Genomic DNA, 23035 nt, shown 5'->3' on the forward strand with positions numbered 1-23035 from the left:
AACTTGATTTATTACTAAAATGTGATATTTAATTTCTTTTAATTCAGATAACGGGTTAAAATTTCCTCGGGAACCGGTATAAAAGTTACGCTGGTGCTTGTTTAAAAATAACTATATGATGTGATAGTTAAAAAAGATAAACTTGTTTAAGTGTAGACACTAAGTGAATACTAAGTGTGTTACTCCACTTTTAAGCACATGTACTTATATTTTAAGTCAAACTAAAAAATCCAAATAATACTGTTGTTGCAATAAAATCTAAATTATTACTTGATAAGAATGCTGTGTATAATATAGGGAAAAGAAGTTATACATGTATATGAGCTTAGAAATTTATTCTTAATAAATAAAGAATTCAGTTACACTTGCTTTTAAGCAACTCAACAAACATTACAAAGTTAGGCTATATACAACAATAGAAAATGTTAATCAACATAAAAAATAAACATAACAAAAGACACTTTATAAAGTGATGTTACAAAAAATGATTTAAAACATCACATGAATAGGAGAAGTCGTTGAAATAAAACAATAAAAGTATAAAGCCCTGCTAGGTAGACCTCACTTTGGTTTTTAGTGTGTTTAAATATTTATAATAATACCTCAAGACTAAACAAAACTAACCTAGGTGGATAAAAAAAGTCATGTCATCACTCATCTCTCAAAGGGACGTCAAAATATACAAATAGAACTCTTACACTAACCTATCCGACATTGCATGCTCATCATTATATACAAGATGGTAATAAATACAATCGTACTTCATCACAGTCAATAATGTTGAGATTCGACAGGTTCGAAAACAACCGATTTCAAAATGAATAAATCACTGAATAGGCGTTAGACACCTAACAAAAAAAATCAGTTAAATTAAACTGATATAAAAAATAAATCAAATACAAAATATGTTTTAGAGAATTTTTGAATGATGCTTTCCAACAGTTACACAGTCTTTGTGCTAGCATTTAGACTACTAGATCTGTACAGATTTTGTAGGTATCAGTCGTTTATGCTTTGATGGATTGTGCGATGATGTCGGCGATCTTGCTAGCGCTGTCACCCGTCAGAATCTCCCTGTGGTTACCCTTCACTGATTGGATCTCAACTTTCTGTTTGCAAATCTGTAAAAGAGCAAACAGATGAGGTTAATATGAAATTAAACCATGTAAAATTGTATATGCAATATCAGAGATACATTCATAGAATAAAGAATTATGATACAGTTTTTGTAAGTACAAATTTTGTTTTGCTTCATACTCCATTGAAGCAAAGCTTTATCTTTCAAATCATACACTCACAAAATAATATTACCCCAAACACAAATACTGGGTGTTTTGCAAGCCTAGTGGTTTATGTTTTGGACTTCAATGTGAGAGGGCTTCAATTCATGGCAGATACACAAAAATTAAGAACAATTTACCTTGAGTGTTCTTTCAAATTGCCACTGGCGGAAACACAAAATAAAAATACTATTTACTACATAGTATTTACCGGAGTGAGGCCATAGTCGGGGCCGAGTGACACGTAGTTGTCAGTGGATTTGATGAGTGTGACAGGTCCTGCGTAGGAGCCAGAGGGTTTGTATGCGTCAGCAGCCACCAGCTTCTTGTAGAAGCTCGTCGCGGCCTCGGCCAGTTCGTTCTCAGGGAAGGGAGTTGCGCCCTTCAGTAACTGAGTGGCGAGGGAAAGCCTCTTCTCCCAGGAAGGCAGAGCTTGCAGTTCCTTCTGGATCTGTAGAGAGAGATGTTGTTAGAGCAAGTAGAAGAGTGTGTTACAGTTAGAAAATAAAGCTGCTGTCATAAAATGTATTATTGTATAACTTAACTACAGCATCACAACTATACACAATATACTAATTAGTATATTTGCTGGTAGCCGATTGTGGGGTGATTGTCGAGTTATAACAAGGTCATCCTAAGAAGAGTCAAAAGCAGCATTTTGATGGTTCAAATATGGACTCAGCTATCCTTTATCTTTGAGCTTTTAATACCTGTTCCTAGCTAAAAAAATACAGCAGTTTGTAGCAAAGTTGTCATATTATCTGTTAAACTCTCATCCTCTATTAATTTACACCTTAAAATACACCACTCACAGCTCAGAGTATTTATTTGTATATATTTAAACAGCCTGTGTAGCTAAATGGTTGTAGGTTATACAGACTGTCCCAAAAGTCCCGGACTGGTTTAATATTTTCTAAACGACAACAGATAAATCAATAAGATTTGGTACATCAACACCACACCTAAAAATCTACTTTTTTAAGGAAATATAAATTTTCTGTCACATCATGGGGACGTCCCACAAGGAGTCAGAAGGAAATCTTAAATAGAAGCATAGGTTGACACGTACATCAAATTAAAGGTCTTTACTAGCAGAATATAATGCCGCAAATTTGAACTCAAACGGACAACCAAGTCAAGAATGACAGTGGTCTAAATATTCATTTAATTTGCATTTGGGGGCACAGCCCTAGGAATCGGAAAAAAATTGTTAACGTAAGCATAGGTCGATATGCACATCAAATTAAAGGTCTTCACTAGTAGATTACAATGCCGTAAATTCAAGCTCAAAAGAACGCCTGAGTAAAAAATGACAGTCGTTCAAAGATTCAAAATGGCAGGTTCAAGAAATCTTTGAACGGCTGTCATTTTTTACTCAGGTGTTCTTTTGAGCTTGAATTTACGGCATTGTAATCTACTAGTAAAGGTCTTTAATTTGATGTGCATGTCAACCTATTCTTCTATTTAAGATTTCCTTCTGACTCCTTGCGGGACGTCCCCATGATATGACAGAAAATTGATAGTTCCTTAAAAAAGTAGATTTTTAAGTGTGGTGTTGATGTGCAAAATCTTATTGATTTATCTGTTGTTGTTAAGAAAATATTAAACCGGTCCGGGACTTTTGGGACAGTCTGTATAGTGGAATAGTGATAGACTGCAAATCTGAATGTTTCTGGATCAATCCAAAGTGAATCCAATTTTTTGACTCAGATTCAATTTGTAGTTGGGATAACTATCAGTTAGTGATGCCAGCCAACAGAAGGTTGAGTTTAAATAAACAGACAAGGGACAGAACATTTTTATAAGTAAAAATTCCAACTCGACACACAATATAAAAATTACATAAATGAAACTAGAAAAATAAATCAAGTACTCTACACACCTTAATGAAATCAACGTCGTCCTTGAACAGAGAGATGAAGTATGTGAGAGCGTCAGCATCGGCATTCTTGTTGTCGGGTTTCTGTCTTGCCTTGTAGTTTCCAGTGTGTGCCGCGACGTAGGTGGGGGATCCATCAAGCAGGACCAGCTTCACCTTCTCCTTAGCGGCTTCCAGGAGCAGCGCCATCTCAAAAGCAACACACGCTCCAAACGAGTAACCAGACAGCAGGTACGGGCCGGACTTCTGCACTGACTTGACTTGCTGTATACAAACGTAAGGGTTAATGAATGCAGTGGAGTAAAAAAGTTAAATCAATTTATGTATTGTTTAACAAACTAATCCAAATGGGGCATCATACAAGTATGTTTCATTGTTATAATATTGATATGGGCTTAATTTTTGGCTTTAGAGGTGGTTGCTTAGAATGTGCTTTTTAAACTCCTCACCTTATAAATTTTAAAAATTAAAATAATTTTGTTGGCATAGGCTAATTAGGTAGTTATTGTAGTGAAAATTTATAGTAAATCGGTGGATTATTTCTGTGTAAACTGGATTATTGCTTAGTAAGAATGAGTATTGTGCTAGTGTTTCTATTTCAAACATTTTCATTTTATTATAAAAATTGCTTATTAAACACATTTTAAAGAAAACATCAAATGTAGATACTCCATTATTAACCGCTTTGTTTTAAGAGTTTACAGTTTTATTTCAAGTCCACATGTTGCTACAAACTCTAATTTTGAGCTAATACTTTTTACAAATAGTTGTAAAACGATTTTCTGATAAAAAGAATATTAATATTCAAAACCAAGAACAAACCACCAGTTAAATTAAATTTGACCCGTGAAAATATTTCTTGCACCTCAGAACAGAAGGTTTGCGTAGCTTAGGTTTACATCAATAAAGACTTGTGTTGAAATATGTCTCAGAATAAAAAAACTTTTAAAAGAAGTACCTGAAGGTAGAATGCGGCCAGTTTCTGAATGGATTCTAGAGGAGCCTTGGTTGTGCACTGTAGACCGTAGACAGGGCAAGGTAGTTCGGCAGCCAGGGACTTAAGGGCGCTGACAACACCTTCAATGGGGTGAACGATAAAAACGGGGTTACCACTGGACGACTTGGACGGCAACTGGATGATAGTCTCCTTGGGAACCAGCTCAGCTTGGAACTGGACCTGTGAAAATCCAATCAATACAATTAAAAACTACCTTAAGGAGCAGTATTGAAACAAAACGCTCCATCATTATTATTTAATTTAATTTTAATATCTTCATAAAGTTTGAGAATATTATGATTGTTGATCAAATTGATAATAGTCGACAGTCTTTTCTGATTTGTTTTTAATGTGGAAGTTTTTGTTGGATAAAGAACTGTTCAAATTCTAGTCTTAATGGTATCAACCTGATGTTAGAAACCTCGTAGTTAGGACACCATACATGCCTTTGATTACAATTTTGCAAATGTAAACTAGGATTTTAAACTGTAAACAAATGATTAATCAAATCCAGACCTGGGTAGTGTCCTTGGCTGAAGCGTCTGTGCCGTTAGTTTCCTTGGTATCTCCTGCTCCGCTGCCTCCCGCCAGTTCTCCTAGCTTGCCGAAGGTCAGGCCTCGGATCTCCTGGGCACTCAGGACCAGGTCGTAGTTTCTCTCCAGCGTCTGCTTGATCTCAGCACCCATGAGGGAGTCCATACCCAGGTCTGCCAAGGTGTTAGCTGCATTCACTGTCGACACATCCTTGATACCTGGAACATAAAATTAATTTTTATTTACATTCTGACAAAATATATTCTTTTACTAAGCATACTGAAAAAATACTACTTCTACTCTCTATGTACTTCTGTCTACTCTCTGAAGAAGACCTCAAATATAAGCAAAATGTTATGTGGCCTTTTATTGTTAATCTACAAACCCCTGGACTTAATTTTTCTTAGGTAAGCTAGCTAAACACTATCCCTATCCAAAAGTTTCTTGCAATAAATGCAGAATGGCTAAGACTTACAACTGTGGCCTTTTATTGTTAATCTACAAGCCCCTGGACTTAATTTTTCTTAGGTAAGCTAGCTAAACACTATCCCTATCCAAAAGTTTCTTGCAATAAATGCAGAATGGCTAAGACTACAACTAAACACAAAAGATGTTCAAACCCAGACTCACCAAGGATGTTTCCGACCGCCTCCAGTAGTCCAACCTGGTTGGATTCTCCTCCGGCTCTCCTCTTCTCAGCCAGCACCAAGGAGGCCAGGACAGCATGAGGCTGTTGCAGGAACTTGTCCATGGTCGCCAGACAAGAGGACATCCTCTGCGGCAGAGTGCCTCCCACGACAGTCTCGTTGTCACCCATTGTCTCCAGGATCAAACCGACGTCACCAATGGCTCCCCACTGGATGGCAATCTACGCAACATCAGAGTGGTTAAAAAAAGAGTTTAAAGCTAGTGTTGGTTTTTGGGATGAGTTTACTGAGGGTTTGTGGATGTGGTTTTTGTTGTGAACTGTAACATAAACTGAAAATATAAATGTCATGAAAGTACAAGAAAATTTAATATTAGCTATGGATTGGGTGTTGCTTCAAATTTTGATTGTAGGGATGAGTCAACCGTGAAATACTTAAAAACGCTTTAGAATAACCTAGAATGTTTCAAATATACAGGACAGGCTAACTTTTTATCTTGATTTCTTGTATTTAACATAAATACATTTTTGGGTTAATCTTTAGTTTTTATTAATGAAGGATTTGTTTGCGAAATGTGTGTAATTTTTACCACAGGTTGCCATTTTTCAAGGAACTTTAATTCCTCTTTCTCTTTTGCTACGAACCAATATCATTAATTTAAAATCTAAAAATATAATCGGCTAAAGGTTTGGTAAACTTACTCCAGGGAGTCCAGCAGCCTGTCTGGCTTCACAGATGCGTTCCATGGCGCTGTTAGCCAGACCGTAGTTAGCCTGACCAGCGTTACCACGCCCACAAGATACTGAGGAGAAGGCAACAAAGTAGTCCAATACTGGGCAGAGTTTGCGAGAAGCTGTGTCCAGCATCTTGGTTCCATCCACCTTGGGTTTGCATACTGTCGCGAAATCAGCTGCACTCTGGTTCTCCATGAATGCGTCCCTCAGCACCTAGAAAAGAATTTAATTAGCTTCCAGTATTTGGGGTAGGGTTTTAACAACTGTGATAAGTTTGCTTTCAAGGGTAAGAACAACACAAAAACAACAAACAACAGTATTCCTGAGCCTTCCACAATGACACTCATTATATATCTAAATAACTGATCATTTATCAACAGAATTTCAAACTATAAATTCAACAAAAAAAACTTATAGAAAGATTTTATTAACTGTCTTTACAAGACCATGTAAAAAAAAGAACAATCAAGATTCCACTGCAATGAAACTAGATGGTTTTATATTTCAAGAACCTCTTTTATATTTTGGCATACATTAAACTAACAAAAAAACTGTCTAATAAACTGAATGGGGGCTTAAGAGAGGATGGGAGATAAATCTTGTAAAGTATTGTTTTCATTGCTTAAATATTCTATTCTTTGATCAGAAAACTGTGATTTGTAGCGAGGGCAAACAAACGTCAGCATATACCACTTACCGACTTACTACTTTACTGCCTCATTACTTGTAACAGTGACTCACCACAGCCAAGTTGAAGATGCCGCCGACGGGGCCGAGTTTGCTGGCCTCGTTGATCAGCTGTTGAGCGCCGGCGAGGCTGGTAACATCTGCTGTAGACACAAACACCTGCACACCCTGCTCTCTCCAGCGTCGGACGCACAGTGACTGATAACCAGTCTTGATACCACTACGAGAGGTCAGCACGATCTTCTTGGCTCCTCTGAAGATCATCCAGTTGGCCAACTCCAGACCGAAACCACCCAGACCACCTGCACGGAGATTAGATTAGATTTGTTTAGTCATGTCACTGACTCGCCAAGGTGCATATTTTAAGGCAAAGATGAGATGTCGTCATACAAAATCCCACAAAGCTGTTGGAATATCCTTATGTCAATACTACTATTGGTTTAAAAAATGCATTAAAAATATGTTAAAGACCATTTTTAATTTTGGGACGGAATTAGCTATTGCATGTTGGGACAAATTTGTCAAGTCTTTTAATAGTCCAATATAAATAAAATGTTGACACTAACCAGCCAAGATGTATGACTTCTCAGGGTTCATGTACGTTCTGGGGATAGCAGTGACGGGCTTAGGCTTGGGCACGAGGTTCTTCTGGGGTTCTTCATCTCTGATCTTCAACACGACTTTACCAATGTGCTTTCCAGTGGCCATGTAACGGAATCCTTGTTCAACCTGTTGAAGTAAAAGATCAATTATTGCATCAGCTGTTCTTTGTAGCAAATTGTTTTATAGTTTGCTTGTTTATGGATGTATTTTGTTCCATCAAACTTGGCAAACTTATTTATTTTTCAAAATTTTACTAAAAAACATATTTTATTAACCTCCCTGTAGCAGCACACTTAAGTACTCCTTAAACCTAATGATATTTAAATAAGGAAAAAATCTTACATGTTTAAAGGAATATTTAAGTGAAATTCCAATCAGGCAAATGAAAATGAGTCGCTTAGCAGGTTAGCTTTAGCAGGGGTATTTTATACTATGATGTAAAATAATTTCCTTATGAACATTTTATATTCTTAAAAAAGTTCTTTAATGCTTCAATTTGACAAAAATAACCTAGAGGAGTTTTCACATCATGAAATCTTAATGAATTAGATTACCTGGTTCTCGGAGAACACTGTGCATGGCAGGGGTCTAACTGCGCCATTCTTAATTCCCTCGGTAACTAGACGAACAACTTCCTTCTTGTCTTCGTTTTCACTTCCAGCATCGAACAGAGCATCCAGAAGGATACCGTGGAAGGTGGTGTTCTTCAGGAAGAAGGACATACCTGAGACAAAGTATTTACATTAGAATATTTCTTTTTGAATGTTAGTATTTCTAGTAGAATGTAGTATTTTTAAATTTTTTTTATTGTGTTTGAATATTGTTTTAAGTTGTATCAAGAGACCCAGTTGTTTAAAAGTAGATTCTATGATTAGATTTTACTCTTATATACTTGTTATACTATCCACATAAGAAACACACATCAATTAATTGTTAAAATTAGTCACTAGATTTTTATAATTGAGCAAACCACTTCTTATGGTCAAATATTGGGCCTTTCCCAAGAAAACAGAAACTATGTGAAATATTTACAAACTTCAATTCAATTTAGGTCTAATGACGTAGTTTTATGTTTTATGAACTTACAATAGTAGATAAAATGCCTATGTTTAAAATAGTATGGCGCATAGCCTACATACTTTGCTGAAGAGGTTGTTAAAATAGAAAAAATGATAAATCGTCAACATGCCTACATTTTTAATCTAAAAAGTCGGATTAAAAAATAATACAAGATAACTGACCCTTTTAAAGCAATGATACATGATTCAAGAGATATTATTTAATAGCTGAAGTATATACAATACTAGATGGTCTACTAGAAGATCACTTTTGTTTTTCATACTAAAATATTTTACACATTACTAACCAAGGGCAGTGTTCTGGGACAGATCGAGCTTTCCAATCTCAAGGAATCGTCCATCCTTGGCAAGACAACGCACAGATGCCTGCAGCATCTCATGAGCGAGAGAGTTGAGTACGATGTCGACTCCTCGGCCTCCCGTCTCTCTGAGAACGTGTTGTTCAAAACTGGTGTCACGAGAATTGGCAATGTTTTTGTCAGTCAGCTGAAATAAATTGTCAGAGTTTATTTATCGTGTAAAGTAAACAAGATTTTGGTCTCATTTCAGTTTTTGGCGGCATACACAATTTTTTACTTAGCACAAATATTATAGTAGTTTCTTAGTTTGCAATATGAAAATTAACTGGGACCAGTTAACTCTAGTTTGTTAAACACTACAGTACCATATTTAACAAAAGAATTGCATTTTTTATTAACATACCAAATTAATACACAACTGGACATATTTTAACGTCTAACAAAAAAAAAAAAGAAAGTGAAGTGTGATTATTGTAGAATGGAGTGAAAAAAAGACACTTTTTCTCAATATATTTTATAATGAAAAAACTTAACAATGGTTGAAATATAAAAGTTTCTGGTGAAGTGACACAACATACAACACATTCACCTGGAAGTGGAGCAAATAAAATATTTTTCAACTGTCCAAACCATTAAATAGCTTTTGAATATGCCAGAAATCGAACTTTTCCATCTCACACCAAAGTCCGAGAAGCTGAGCACTAGGCCAGCAACACAGCCATGTTGCTAAGACTCAAACCTACTTCTTTGTGTCAGATATTTACCTGAGGGAAGGTCTTCTTGAGGAAGTCTCTCTTCTCCTTGCTGCCGACGGTGGTGAACACTGTGCAGCCCATGTGGAGAGCAATGGCGATGGCGGCCTGGCCGACTCCACCAGTACCAGCGTGGACGAGCAGACTATCACCACGCTTCATCTTGCCTCTGACTACCAGCGCATAGTAACTCTACATGGCACAAACATGTCAACGTTAATAGTTTAAAGCAAGAAATGAAATTAATTTTCAAAGTGAGTGTTATAGTATTGTCTATACATCTACAAACACCTTGCTCAACCCCCTGGTCACATAACACAGAAGAGTTTTGGAACTCAGTATAAGGATCAGTCATGAGGAGTGTTGAAAGTAAAACAGAACAGGTATGATGGGTGCTCTAGCGGTAGCAGTGCTAGATAGAGAGAGAATGTGTGACATAGAACGCAGATCAACCCTGGTGTAATCTACCCACAGATCAACTCAACCGCAATGTCCTAGATTTTGACCTACATTACTGTCTACCAATAGAGATAGGATGTCTTGTGTGGATGTTTAGTCAATGATACTATATCTGTGACATCAAAACCCCACTAGGGATTGAGGTTTGTAATATGAACATAGAGTATTGATTGCTAGAGTTCACTGATCTGATTGTGCTCAAGTGGTTTATCTGTGTGCTTAGTTAGAGAATCAATATTTCCAATACAGAAGTATTACTAGAATCAACTTAGGATCTGAATCAATTTGTACGTAAAATATTACACATTGTCATGAAATCAGAGTTAGCTAAAATGGGAAAAATGAGTTATAGCTATTTACATCTAAAAATGAAATCTCAACACCCAACTACACAAAATGATTATTTAAAACTTACGGTGGCGTAGACCACAGGGATGGTAGAAGCCTGTTCCAGAGTCCATTTTTCAGGAACCTCCCACAAGAAGCCAGGATCAGCCAGGACAGTAGAGGCGAGACCTCGAGCTGCCACCATACCCATCACTCTGCGACCGGTGGTGTCTCTACCCGTGAACTCCAGACCCAGGATACAGTCCTGCCAACATACATGTTACTGTCACTAGATGTATCAAAAATAATTTTCTCAAGATATTGCATACGAGGATTTTTGTAGATGGGATTAATTTCAATTTAAATTGGGCTAGAACCAACATAAGTAACTACAGTAGACCCCCTCTTAACCGACCTTGTATTAACCGATAATCGGATTATCCGCCTTCGATTGTAAAATAATACAGTTTGTTTTAACCGACCTTGCTTTGAGAGCAGTTCGGTTTAACCGCCGCTTTCTAGGAATCTCGACATTTCCGCTCCCACGCTGGGCGATGAGAACTGAACCATACGCTTATATCCACAGGATATGACTAACAATAAGTTATTTTGTATTGATCACAAAAAATACAGCATAGCCTATTGTCAGTTTGTCATCATCGTTCGGCTCAAACACATCTGATCTGATTTGTTATTTGTGCGGCAAATTTATAGCATCATAAAGTGCATTACGATTTTGAGAACTGATTATCTTATCGCTGGAGTGAACAAACAACGCAACTTATAGGGAGGACGGGGAAGGGGGGTAACAACTCCAAGGTCAAGATAGTTTTTGTGCCTCGAGCCTCCAGTGAGAGGCTATATATAAACATCCTGTCTTGTAACAAAATGGTTGCTTGTATCTTTAATTTTGACTAAAGGTACTGTACTGTATTACTATGGATTTGGGAAGGATCAATTAATACATTACAGTACTAAAGTTATTAAAATAGGAATTTTATTACTCTTGCCTAGTATTATAATATATTACACTGAAAGTAGGCCTATTTGACTTAACGGTGTTTTGTGTTTATTTGTGACTTCTATCAAAACGAAAAAGGAGGTAAGAGTAGTTTATTTTATAAATAATGCAAGTATGACTTAAAAATAATCTATATCTATAAAAGAGGAAGTTTGTATGTATATATATATATATATATATATATATATATATATATATATATATATATATGTTTGAACGTTATGGACTCCGAAACCGCTCGACAGATTGTAATGAAACTTTCAGGAATTATTAAGCATCTTTCAAGGATGGTTTTTGTGAAGTTTGGTGCAGAACCGTCAAAAGGGCTCCGCCCCAGAGGGTTTTAAGTGGGACAATGTCAGACTTTTTGAACTACAATGTTTACAAATAAATCTATATAATTAATACGCTACACGAAAGTTTGTCGGTTGAACTCCTCCGCCATTTCTTAACCGATTTTATCCATTGACGTCTCATTGGAAAGAGCGTGTCGCGTAGATTTGCAAACTGGCCTTACATTTTTGAAAAAGTCCCTTGGGCTCTGCCCCATTGGCTTTGAAAGTTCCCATGTTATCCTTATGAAGAACATAATTGTTTACATTTTGATCAGCTGTATAATTTTATTGCTGTTATTTACTTTTTAATTCAATGAAACACATTGAGTACATTTATTTACTATTTGAGTTTGTGTAAACATAACCCCCAAGACGGATCGTGTTAGTATGGTTGTATCTTAAATTTGTGCATTTATCGTTGTTTTGTGTAGCTATAATTTGTTTATTATTTGTTGTTTATTCCTTTTAAATGTCTCTGACGCAACGTGTATTTATCGTTGTTTTGTGTCGCTATGATGGATTGTGTTAGCATGATTGTAACTTAAATTTGTGCATTTATCGTTGTTTTGTGTAGCTATAATTTGTTTATTATTTGTTGTTTATTCCTTTTAAATGTCTCTGACGCAACGACAACGAAACATAGACAGGAAGCGCAATCGTGATAACGACCGCAGCTACAGAACAGTGGCGCGTAATAGGCTTAACTCATCACAGTCTGAACCTGAACCTGGACACTATTAGGTTACAAATGCGCCCTAACACTACCCCAAAACGACTTTTCGTTCTAAATTGGCCCTCTATTAATGACCTGTGTTGCCTGGACAGCGAGGCATTTTGAGAAGGAGAGAACCGTCCGGAATGCTTTAGGTTTATCAATAACGAAGATAAACAGGGTCTGAGTTACACAACGGTAATATTTGAGTTGATCTTTTAAACTCATTGTAAATATGACTGTTATTCAATCTTAAATAACTCCTGTAATACTTTGTTATTGCTCGAATTCGAGCAACATGTACACTAGTATAATTTAAAAGCAGATGTTTTCTTTCACCAACTGTTTTGTAGGTTTGAATAATCACAACGTTCTGTATTAGTCATGATTTGAAATAGTGCCACAATGTTTCTACAGAGTGCAGCACAGAAAACTATTTTACTTTTGAATAAGTCCAAATATATTAAACACCAATCGCAGCACACCTGTGCACTCAACAACGTTTAAATTCTCCAATGTTGAATATGTAAACATAAAAACCTTGATTAAAGTATTATAAACAATAAAAGGGATGGTAATGCCTTAATATTTTTATCTTTTGTTCTATACCCACACAATCTAACATAAATTATTAAGTGAATAATAATCGTGCGTGCTATCTCAGGTATTCAAATGCCATTACTGGCATTAAAAGAAGGAACTCCATTAATACTAATGCGAAACTTAAATCCACTTAAAAGGAGAAATAGTCTTAATCCCAAGAATACTGATGACTTCATCCAAATTACCCTCTGAATTGAAGCAACTACAATTTCCTTTTTTTGTCTTTCTTTCCCAATCACCATTATAAGGCACTAGGGCAAACCCTGACTATCGTCGGTTTAAATTTTGAAAATGCATGCTTTTCACACGGACAGCTGTATGTTGCGTGCTCACGTGGTGGTAGGTACGTCTAAAAACTTATAGAAAAAACAAAAAAAAATTGTTTAGGCCCTATTCACTGGCAATTAAGTAAAATATTCTATTTTTATTTTTGGTACACACTTTTATTATTCATCGTAAAGAACAAATTACCATTTACAATAATAGTTGTTAAGCGCAGCAACGCGCGCCGGGTAACTACTAGTGATTATATAATTCCAAATGAATAGCACTTCATTATGTTATGATTTTAGGGATTGCCCGTTTTAACCGGCCTTTTGAGTTATCCGACCTAGGTCCGGTCCCATTAGGGTCGGTTAAGAGGGGGTCTACTGTATTGCGTTATTTTATTTCACAAACTATTGTCTAACCTGGCCAGCCAAATCACCGGGAAGCGCGTCGGGTGGCAGTTTACCAGTGGCCAACATGATGTCACGGAAGTTGAGAGGAGCGTAGTAGACAGTGCACATCTCTGCATTGGGGAAGTCTTCTTTCCTAAAACATTGAAAATTGCTCTTTGAGAAGTTCATATACTCAGAGGATTTTTTCCACCATCAATATACTTTCTTAAAAAGTTATACTGTAATTTAATAGCCTAAACACAATATCACAGATACTACAGAATGTATAGCTTGATGAACTTTGAAACACGGCTTCCTTACAGATTGTGGGTACTAAGAAATGGTTTCTGATACTTAGTGAAAACTCTGCCCCACAGGCTTTCAAAGTTTCCTTGTTATCTTCATCCAGGTGAAATTCTATCACCAAGTAAAGTGCTTTGGCAGATATCAACTAGGCAATAGGGATACCACCCACATACAGAACCTCAACAGAAACTCAACAGCAAATCAATTTTGCTAAGGAATTGGGGTACTCTAAGAAACTCTGAAGTCAGGATGAGAGGGTACAATAGATATTCAAGGCCATCAGTGGTGATGATGATGACATCAGACACATCATTTACAGCATTTCTGTTGTGTGGGGAAAACAAATGGCCAATAAATGTAACATGTGACATGGCAAAAGTCGCCTAACTCACTTGTAGAAGGTGAGAGGTCCTTCGATCCACTTGAGACTGGAGAGGTCTCCACGAGTGATGGCGTTGATGTAGGCGTGTTCCACCTGCAGAGTGGCGTCTTCAGAGTCCAGCTGGAGGTGGCGCATAGTGCCCCACACACCGGCGCGCAACACATTCTGCACCAGACCTTTGCGCAGCTGCGCGGCGTACTGGGGCGACGACAGTGAGAATGCCGCAGCCTTCGGGTCTTGGATGAAGACAGCCCTGAACAGCATTTCAGATTAGCTTACAATTCATAGCTAGATTTGAGTTGTCAAAACTTAAGAGTAAACAAATTATCTTTGTCTAAGATTAGTTTAAAACTTATGATTCAATTTGAGTTGTGAACCGAATAAGTCGCGACACACAGGTTAGGGTAACAGATAGCCTTAACATAAAAATCTGTTGGTAGGGTCATGGTAAACATTAGTTACTGCGAAAATTCAATCGTAAAGGCCATAGGGTCAAAGTTTAAATTTTTATTTCTCGAGGTGGGCGATGATGAGTCTATTGTAGGCGTACTTGGTTTCCGCAGACTGAGCTTAAACCTCAAGATATATAGGGAAATCAAGATTTAGACTAACTTTAGACCCCTTGATAGTTAGTTACCCATACCCTGAACTATCTGGATAAATTAGTAGAAATCTAAATTTATTGTTAAGGGTAAAAATCCCTCACAGCTTTGGGAGGTTGGGTAACAAATTGTGACAGCCACTAATATTTTATCTTTCTTAGTCTACGAGGGTTGAATGGCTATTATGACAGGTAAAATAATAACATAGGAGCTAGGACCAGCTAGAAGTAATTTATATGGCCCTGGTTCAGATTTGAACTGGCTCAGTGATTGGAGCTCGTTTGGGACTTGATTCTATAAACTCTAGTATATCTTTAGTTATTTTTAACATATTTATCATCATTCTAGTGAATGTTTACCAGCTTACCTGGCATTGTTGCCGCCTGGCTCTTGTTTGATACAGTTCATCATGCCAACCAGACCCAGGGTCTCTTCTCCCTGACCAACCAGCAGAATGTGCTTGCCTTCAGCCTCTGATGCCTTCAGTGCCTCCTTCAATGGCTCCACCCAGCTGAAGTTCTTCTCAGTCACGTTGATCACAACCGGGGTCGGCAGTTCTACCAACTGAAAAAATTCACAACATTTTCAATTTGAGAAGAGGTTACACTGAAGAGCATCTAACGTTTTTATAATGTTTGTACTGAATTATTGATGAGTTGCTATGCAAGATTTTTTTTATTGGTACTTTGAAGGGTATTTTTTTTAACACATTCAATAGACGAATTAAAGCTTTTACCTTGCGAAGCAGGATGTAAGCTCTTCTTTCAGCCTTGATTCTGGACACAATCTCAAGGCCAGGGACTTTCACAGCAGGCTCGACAACTTCTGGGCTCTCCTCTAGCAGCACGAAGCCACCAGCCTTGACACTGTCGGCCAAATTGGCTAGGTTAGGGCTGCTGGACAGGTCTGCTCCAACGGCCAGATGGACATTGGACTCAATAGGTCCAGCAGAGATGTCCTTCTTGACGGACTTGGCGCCAGTGGGCTCAATGATGGGGTTGTAGAGCTCAGGAGCACCAGACACTACGGAGTACTCAACCTGGGGATGAATTGTAATGTAGTTATAGAGAATGATTTGCCATTAAAGGGTGTGATGAGTAAATAAAATCTTTATTTTGAATTATTAGGAAGAGAGTGTGATAAATTGTGGAATAAATTGGATGAGTGGATAAATTGTGTATTTCACTTCTTTAAATAAAAAAATAAATATATGTTTCCTAAAAAAATATTTATGTTAATCTTTTAGTATTCCTACACCAGAGACATTTCATACAGTTTCATTCAATAAAATAACTCTTTTATATAAATCTTTTGTAAGGAAGTATAACCAATCATTAGCTCAATGACAAATGTCAACTAGGATCAGAACTGGTTCTTAAGCACTTCATTCGGATTAAGGCTCTGACGGATATGATGGCTTGATGGAAGACAAAACACAGAACAAGTCAGAGGTAAGACAGAAAGGATAAAATCTTAATTTGTTTTAAATCTTAAGTAACCATACTTAACATTCTCAAACAACACTTACACTGAGCATAGGTTCAGCTTCCAGAATGTCAATGATCTGAGGAGCCAGGATGTTCTCAGGAACTCGGTCAGTTCCGAGTTCAACCACCTTGAGCTTGAGAGCGCCAGCCGAGTTCTCCAAAGCGAGTTGTAGCAGGCTAGTCAGAGCGTACTGGGTTGGGAGAGGCTGTAAAATATTTGTAAGTCATTTTACTATTTTTCTTGGTATTCTTACTTCAGTACTTACTTACTTAATACTAGATTTAGGTACCAGTACCCTGTAATGTAAGTTAAGTTGAGATTTTAACATTTAAGAAATATAAATGACACTGTTCAAAATGTTACACGGTACTCATAACACGAATAAAAATATTTAAAGAGAATTGATTCAAAGAATATGACAGGAATATTATTTTTGTTAAACATACATGTAAAAATATCTAATGTGAAATATTTAGTAGAAATCAAAAACTAAATGGTGTATGAAATCGAGATTGTGTCAATGGTAGGAAGGGTAGTGCTTGAAACAGAAAACTTTCCTACCACTCTTCCCCTTCTCTGAATACTAATATTAAATTAGATCTAACAGTGTTTTTTGAGATGACGGTTCAAAATAACATGAGCTATGGTGGTAAAGGGAAACTAATGGTCGTCCTGCTCGCCTCTCAAAATGATTCCATATTTACCTTGTCACCAGTGAGAGGCACGAAGGTATACTGCTCCAGTTTAGGTGGGGCTTGTGTTTGTTGACGACGGGGCGCGAGGGAGGCCTTCATGCCCCGCAATTCTACTCCACCAGACTTGATGATATCGATGTCACGGTACATGTAGACAGGCAGGGACTTGTCTGGACAAACATATGACGTTAGTCTTTGTTGATACTACATAGACTGTGAATAGACTCATTGCCAGTATCACTCTGAAAAAATCTCTAAATTACGTTGAAAAGTACAAGTTTACCTCACACCTACTGCTTCATTAATTATTTCAAGCAAACATGGGCGCCCACATGGGTTTTGTTCAGGGGAGCGAACCAGTATCTTGCACTAGAGAACGGAGGAAAAGGCCCTCCTCCACAAACAAGTTAGTGTAAAATGCTTTAAAACATGATTGTTTGTTGTCTAAAATCCAAAATTATATTAGTTTAAAATTAAAACGAACTTAGTCTATTTATTTTGTCACCAAAATCTGTTTAAACCTTTAAGTTAAGAGCAAAAAAAAAATTCAGATTTAGATATTTTTGTTAGGATCCGTAGCTTCCAAGGCCCCCCCCCCTTTGGGTGCCCATGGATATAAGAGAAGCATCCTTACTCCGCTTTATATACTACAACTGTTGCATGCTGGACTTTGAACCTCAATAATTTTTGTTGAGCTGATTAATTAAATTAATTGTAAGGATTCAATTCACCGACCAAACTGAAAATTGTTTTCTTATTTTGAATAAAGATATATTATCACACTCAAAGACATCAAAAGGTTTTTTTACTTACTACCAACACTTACTATAAAGTGTCTGCATGTCTTTTAGTATTTAAAATGAAAAATTAACCTATTACATAGAGGATCTAATAAGTCCTTATAATTTTAAAGAATCACAGTGCAAATAACTTAATTTTACGTCAAACAAGTCGACTTACTCTCTCCAAGCTGTTCCACGATCTGCTTTTGTTTGCGAGGGTCAATGCAGACACGCTGCATACGGGTGGGCAAGTAAAGTTCTCGGGTGTTGAGACCCAAGATGGAGAACTGAAGCATGGTGTCGATGAATGAGATCCAGTTACCGATCCAGTCCAGCTTACCAGTGACACCTGCAAAATGTCGGTTGGTTAAAAGCTTATCATTTAAATAGAAATATCATTTGTTCACAGCAACCAACTACAGTAAAAATAAGGTAAGACTGCTCACACAGGGAAGGAGATAAATATAAAGTATAAGGCCATGCCATTGTGTAATTATGGCTAATATTGGTTTTAAAAATTTTGGTTTTTACTGTCTGATACTGCCCAAATAGTTTTTAACCAATTTTTTTATTATGGTGTTGTCGGTTTATCAACAAAAATAATATACAAAAAACTTATCAAAACCTTAACTCCAGTAATTGTTAAACGTACCCTTGTTATCAGCCTGTGAGACGCCGCGGAACACTCCGGTGTAGTCGTAACCTCTCAGACGCAGGTCCTTGTAGATGTCGGCTCTTTCTAGATCCAGGAAGTCTCCCTGAGGTTTGGGTGGTGGGGGGAGAGTCAGCTGTTCCTTCTCTACATCCTCCGGAAGTCTGACACGTCCTGATACGGCAACGCTTCCTCCCTCCACAAGTTCAAAGTCTCCCGTTCCATCAAAGATGTTGATCAGGAACTTGACAGATCCTGCACAGTAGATAATAGTTACTGTTAAAGAAGTGTTTATTTTGAAATGTTAAAAATATAGTGAACCAGGAGAACAAAGACTTCGGAATGAAGCATTGATTATAAATCAGCAATTTTTTTCAAACCATATTAGAATTTTACATTTCTGCTGCCATTATTATGTAGCTTAGATAGGTGCCTGCCACAAACCGCCATGGAATTAGTAGCGCTAGAATATTTATATTTGTAAAAAGAAAAAGAAAAAAAAATGTTAATTTTGTTTGTTACATTTTTGTGAATCAGTTGGACCTCGCCGACAAGTTTTGCAAACTTGGCGAGGCCAGATTTTGTATTATCACAAATAAATAAATTTGAATTTGAATTTGAATTTGAATAGTAAAATACAATTTACATTTACAGTGCTTTTAATAATGATTAATGTCAATATTAACAAAAACTGTTTTACTGCGAAAGAAAAATGTTACACCGTAGCATTACAAGTTGTAAAAATGTGATAAGTACAAAGAACAATCAAATGTTAACCGCACAATAATGCTACGCCATTGTACTTGTAACTAATGAAATACAAACCCACCTTCCTTGGGCATGATAGTGGCACGGTGGAATTGCACATTTTCCAAGATAACTGGCGTGTCTTCGTAGTCTTTGCCTTGTAGTTTGGCAAAGGTCTTCCACACCAGGGTCTGATAAAATAAAAAAATAATAAAAATACTCAATTAAAGTACTGATCATTCAATAAAACAACAGAAGGCAGGATATTTCAGTTGATATTTTTTAGAGTTGCAATACATGACTGAATGTTAATTTAATGAAAAGCAGAAAATATATCATATTCATAACCTAACATTGAACACAGATTAAAATTTACTAATTAAGTTAATTAAGCCTAATTACGGTTAAAACCCTTACCAGATAGCCAGTAGCAGGGAAGAGAACCCTTCCGTCGATCGCGTGGCCGGCTAAGAAGGCATCAGCTTCCTTAGTTAGATCAATTTCAATCACACTCTCACCAGATCGGCCACCACCCTGGAAACAAAAGGAGATCATTATGTAACCGTCTAACAGGCTAGAGTACCCTGAAGTTTACAGTTGTTTAGATTTCTTTGATAACCTAGATGGTAAAAAATGTATTTTGTAACAGATAATACTTCAAAACAAAACCACTATTATTTTTCTACGTTTGTTTAGTATTTAATTACATTAAGCGGGAATACTTAATACAAGAGAATCACAAAAACCAGGCCCTAGACGTCAATAATTCTCACTAACTTGACAGCAAAAAATATCGACAAACTTTTGAGACAAGTAATGTATACCACTTCTCACCTTTCCAGAGAAGTCAGCCACCTCCCACTCGTTGGAATGGTCCCACTCCACCATGGAAGCCAACATGGGAGTGCTGCGAGACACGGGGAAGGATACGGGAGGGTACAGGTTCTGGAACTTGGGCTGGGCTCCGGCGTTGTACACCCTGAAAGAAAATAATATTCAGTGCTTCTGGAGTAGTTTCCATATTCAGTATACCTAAAATACAGAGCTTGATTTGTGGAGGAACGCAGCGGAACAGAGTTCCAGTACCTCTCTTTCAGAAAGATAAAAATGTTGGCATAAAAACTAAATAGGTACAAATCACATAAAATAGGTTATAGCCAGGAACCTCATTTTTTACAAATCGAGCACTGCTAAAATATGTTTACACGTGGTATGTATATTATGTATTGTATGATGGGATAAAGTCCTGGGAAAAATTAGATTCAGTAAAAACTTTAATGTATGTGTTGGGATTGAAGCTGTATATTACAATTAATATCTCTAATGTGATAGCCTGCAGATTAACACCTTGCCTACCAGCCGACACACTCCTCTGTATGAGGGGAATCGTGAGACCTGGTAGTGAATGTGTTAATTTATTATTAATTAAAACCTGGCTTTTGCAGCAAGTTAGGTTTATAAAATGTTGTAAGATTTGGTGATAAAAAAAATAAATAAAAAATAAATAAAAATTATTAGGTGCATGCACAGAGCACGGTCCTAGAAACACGGTCTATCTTTAAACATGTAATGAAGCAGTCAAGTAATCACTCTAGAAATCCTATAAGCCAGCTTTAATTGATATCTGACGAGGAAAAAATTGTGTGACTCCATCCACAGCTGCCAAAAGTGTGTAAAACCTTGTTTTAACTCTCAGTTTTAACTTCACTCCAAGGAATATTCCAAAAAATGTTATAAACGTGAACGTGACAACAATTTTCAACGCACAAGTACTAAAGTTTGTAATTAGTACAATTGAATTAGTACAGTCACTATATTAAGTTTTTGGCTCATTACAGTCATGTTGGAACTCATTTTCCTTATTTATCATGTAAGTAGAAATGTGTGCGAAACTAATTTAAATATAGGAGTTCTTTGTCTAAAAGTTGGCTTGTCAGCAAGTGATTCTTCTGATGGACTATCACTTACTTTCCAAGGTTGGAGAGGATGAAGGTAAGATTGTCAGTGTTGAGTCGCTTGACCAGTCCAATGTTGGTACAGTTGGGACCGAGAGAGCGCTTCAGGATGGCTTGAAGCAGACAGTGAGGGGCAACCTACACATCATTGTGAGATTAAGAAAATGCATTACAAGCTTTGAGTCTCAGGACCTTCTTGTCCGTTAAGTAAATTACCTCTTAAAATACCTGACATGTTTATGCGAATGCAGCGAATAACACAAATGGCTCATTATAAAATTTGTTGTTCAATACAATAAACGGTATAACAGATATAAAAGATAGAGCAGGTAAAGCGCCTGGTGCGAATTCTTCATTTGTATTTATATTATAAGATTGTGAAAAATTGCAATTAATGTACAGTAAACTCTCTCTTATACGGACACCTTTTAACTACGCTCGGCGGAATGCCATCTCTTTAACCGGACATTTTTTATCAGCACATCGGTTTAACCGGACTAGATCGGCAGGAAGTGGGCGGTACTGAAACGACTGTTCTGGTCAGAAAGATTTGAGACCGGTGACCACATGTCTAAATATAATGCTCTCCTAATAAAGTCAAATATTTGGGTTAGTTTTTGAGAAACGGTCCATTTTAACGAGTTTTCAGGGATGTTGGTTTAACCGGAAAACCGTTATCCAGTCTGGCCTCGGTCCCGGGAGTCTGGATAAGAGGGAGTCTACTGTATGTAGTCTAGGCAAAATTTACTTTTATTTTAAGGCTACTCTACTTATTTATTGGAACATCTATTCTAACATGTCATTACCAACAAAGTAAATTAGAACAAGTCACAAAAAGAAATCTTACTGTTCCAGTATTATTTTCCACATTGTTATGCTCTTTAGCTTAGCTAATGAGGATGCTTCTTTAAAGTACGGGGAAAGCGTCTGGTGGTAATGTCCACCTGAAAACTCATTTGACAACAAAAACCAAAGATTTCTAATTTTCAAAAACTGTTTTTTAATAAAAAAATATGAAGAGATGTTCTACAAGCAAAATACTAAACTAATAAAGAATATGTACAGCTAATGAATTCGATTGAGCATGACCATTTTCAGTTGTTATCTTACTATTGTATACTTTCCATAAATGAGATTAAAGTTAAAGAACTTGAGCAAAAATCACAGAAATCTAGAATACCTCAATGACGATGGCGTTTTCAGGCACATGTTGGATGGCCTCGTGGAAGAGCACAGGAGACAACAGGTTGTTGACGTGGTAGGCCGCAGAAGACTGCTGGGCGAGGGGTGTTCCCCAGGATGCCTCGGGGATACTGGAACTGATCCACCTGGGTGTGCGTGGCTTGGGGCTCGGGATAAGCTGCCAAAGAGAGAAACATCATAAACACCTCTCAATAAATAGCAAAAGTAACTATGGGGTAGCAGAGTAAATTTGTAATGTTTCTCAGTTTCTTCTTGGGGTTAAGAAATTCTTAATTTAGTCTATCTCTAAACAGAATATTATAGTGTTTAATATATCTGACAACAATCAGAGTAAATAGTGTTGGATGAATGATTATTTTTGCAGTTTTGTTAAACAAGAAGAAATGATTTTACAATGACTACTGAAATGCAAAATGTGTAAATAATAATAAATTTGATTAGGCCTATGCATTTGTGGTCTGATGGTTATGGAATTACAATTTTCCAATACTCATCATTACCCATTCCAACTTAAATATAAAATTGAAATGAAACACATTCAAGCAAAACAATTCTTTTAAATGTTGTGAAGATCTCTTCAAACAAATATCCCTTTGTACTATGTTTCCAATCATCT

General features: G+C 36.8%; 1 protein-coding gene across 3 annotated transcripts in view; it reads right to left on the minus strand.

Annotated features, from left to right (window-relative positions):
• Nucleotides 1-318: 318 nt before the first annotated feature.
• Nucleotides 319-23035, minus strand: part of LOC129003878 (fatty acid synthase-like) — a 45078-nt gene continuing 22361 nt past the window's right edge. For all 3 annotated transcript variants that reach the window (XM_054432209.1, XM_054432207.1, XM_054432208.1), the window contains exons 13-38: nucleotides 22397-22576; nucleotides 21230-21354; nucleotides 20096-20240; nucleotides 19679-19795; nucleotides 19344-19452; nucleotides 18515-18769; nucleotides 18041-18211; nucleotides 17090-17250; nucleotides 16426-16590; nucleotides 15634-15936; nucleotides 15265-15461; nucleotides 14306-14548; nucleotides 13638-13761; nucleotides 10366-10542; nucleotides 9504-9683; nucleotides 8728-8926; nucleotides 7916-8085; nucleotides 7325-7487; nucleotides 6813-7060; nucleotides 6039-6284; nucleotides 5321-5558; nucleotides 4673-4908; nucleotides 4118-4336; nucleotides 3163-3423; nucleotides 1492-1731; nucleotides 319-1121 (exon numbers count right to left, since the gene is read on the minus strand). In XM_054432209.1, the coding sequence (XP_054288184.1) occupies nucleotides 1008-1121; nucleotides 1492-1731; nucleotides 3163-3423; nucleotides 4118-4336; nucleotides 4673-4908; nucleotides 5321-5558; nucleotides 6039-6284; nucleotides 6813-7060; nucleotides 7325-7487; nucleotides 7916-8085; nucleotides 8728-8926; nucleotides 9504-9683; nucleotides 10366-10542; nucleotides 13638-13761; nucleotides 14306-14548; nucleotides 15265-15461; nucleotides 15634-15936; nucleotides 16426-16590; nucleotides 17090-17250; nucleotides 18041-18211; nucleotides 18515-18769; nucleotides 19344-19452; nucleotides 19679-19795; nucleotides 20096-20240; nucleotides 21230-21354; nucleotides 22397-22576 (4986 nt within the window). In that variant the 3' untranslated portion in view covers nucleotides 319-1007. The remainder of the gene's footprint in view (nucleotides 1122-1491; nucleotides 1732-3162; nucleotides 3424-4117; nucleotides 4337-4672; nucleotides 4909-5320; nucleotides 5559-6038; nucleotides 6285-6812; nucleotides 7061-7324; nucleotides 7488-7915; nucleotides 8086-8727; nucleotides 8927-9503; nucleotides 9684-10365; nucleotides 10543-13637; nucleotides 13762-14305; nucleotides 14549-15264; nucleotides 15462-15633; nucleotides 15937-16425; nucleotides 16591-17089; nucleotides 17251-18040; nucleotides 18212-18514; nucleotides 18770-19343; nucleotides 19453-19678; nucleotides 19796-20095; nucleotides 20241-21229; nucleotides 21355-22396; nucleotides 22577-23035) is intronic.

The sequence above is a fragment of the Macrosteles quadrilineatus genome, unplaced genomic scaffold (assembly GCF_028750875.1).
Source record: "Macrosteles quadrilineatus isolate MER2022 unplaced genomic scaffold, UCM_ALF_1.0 Scaffold_9__3_contigs__length_116548681, whole genome shotgun sequence".
NCBI classification, from domain to species: Eukaryota; Metazoa; Arthropoda; class Insecta; order Hemiptera; family Cicadellidae; genus Macrosteles; species Macrosteles quadrilineatus.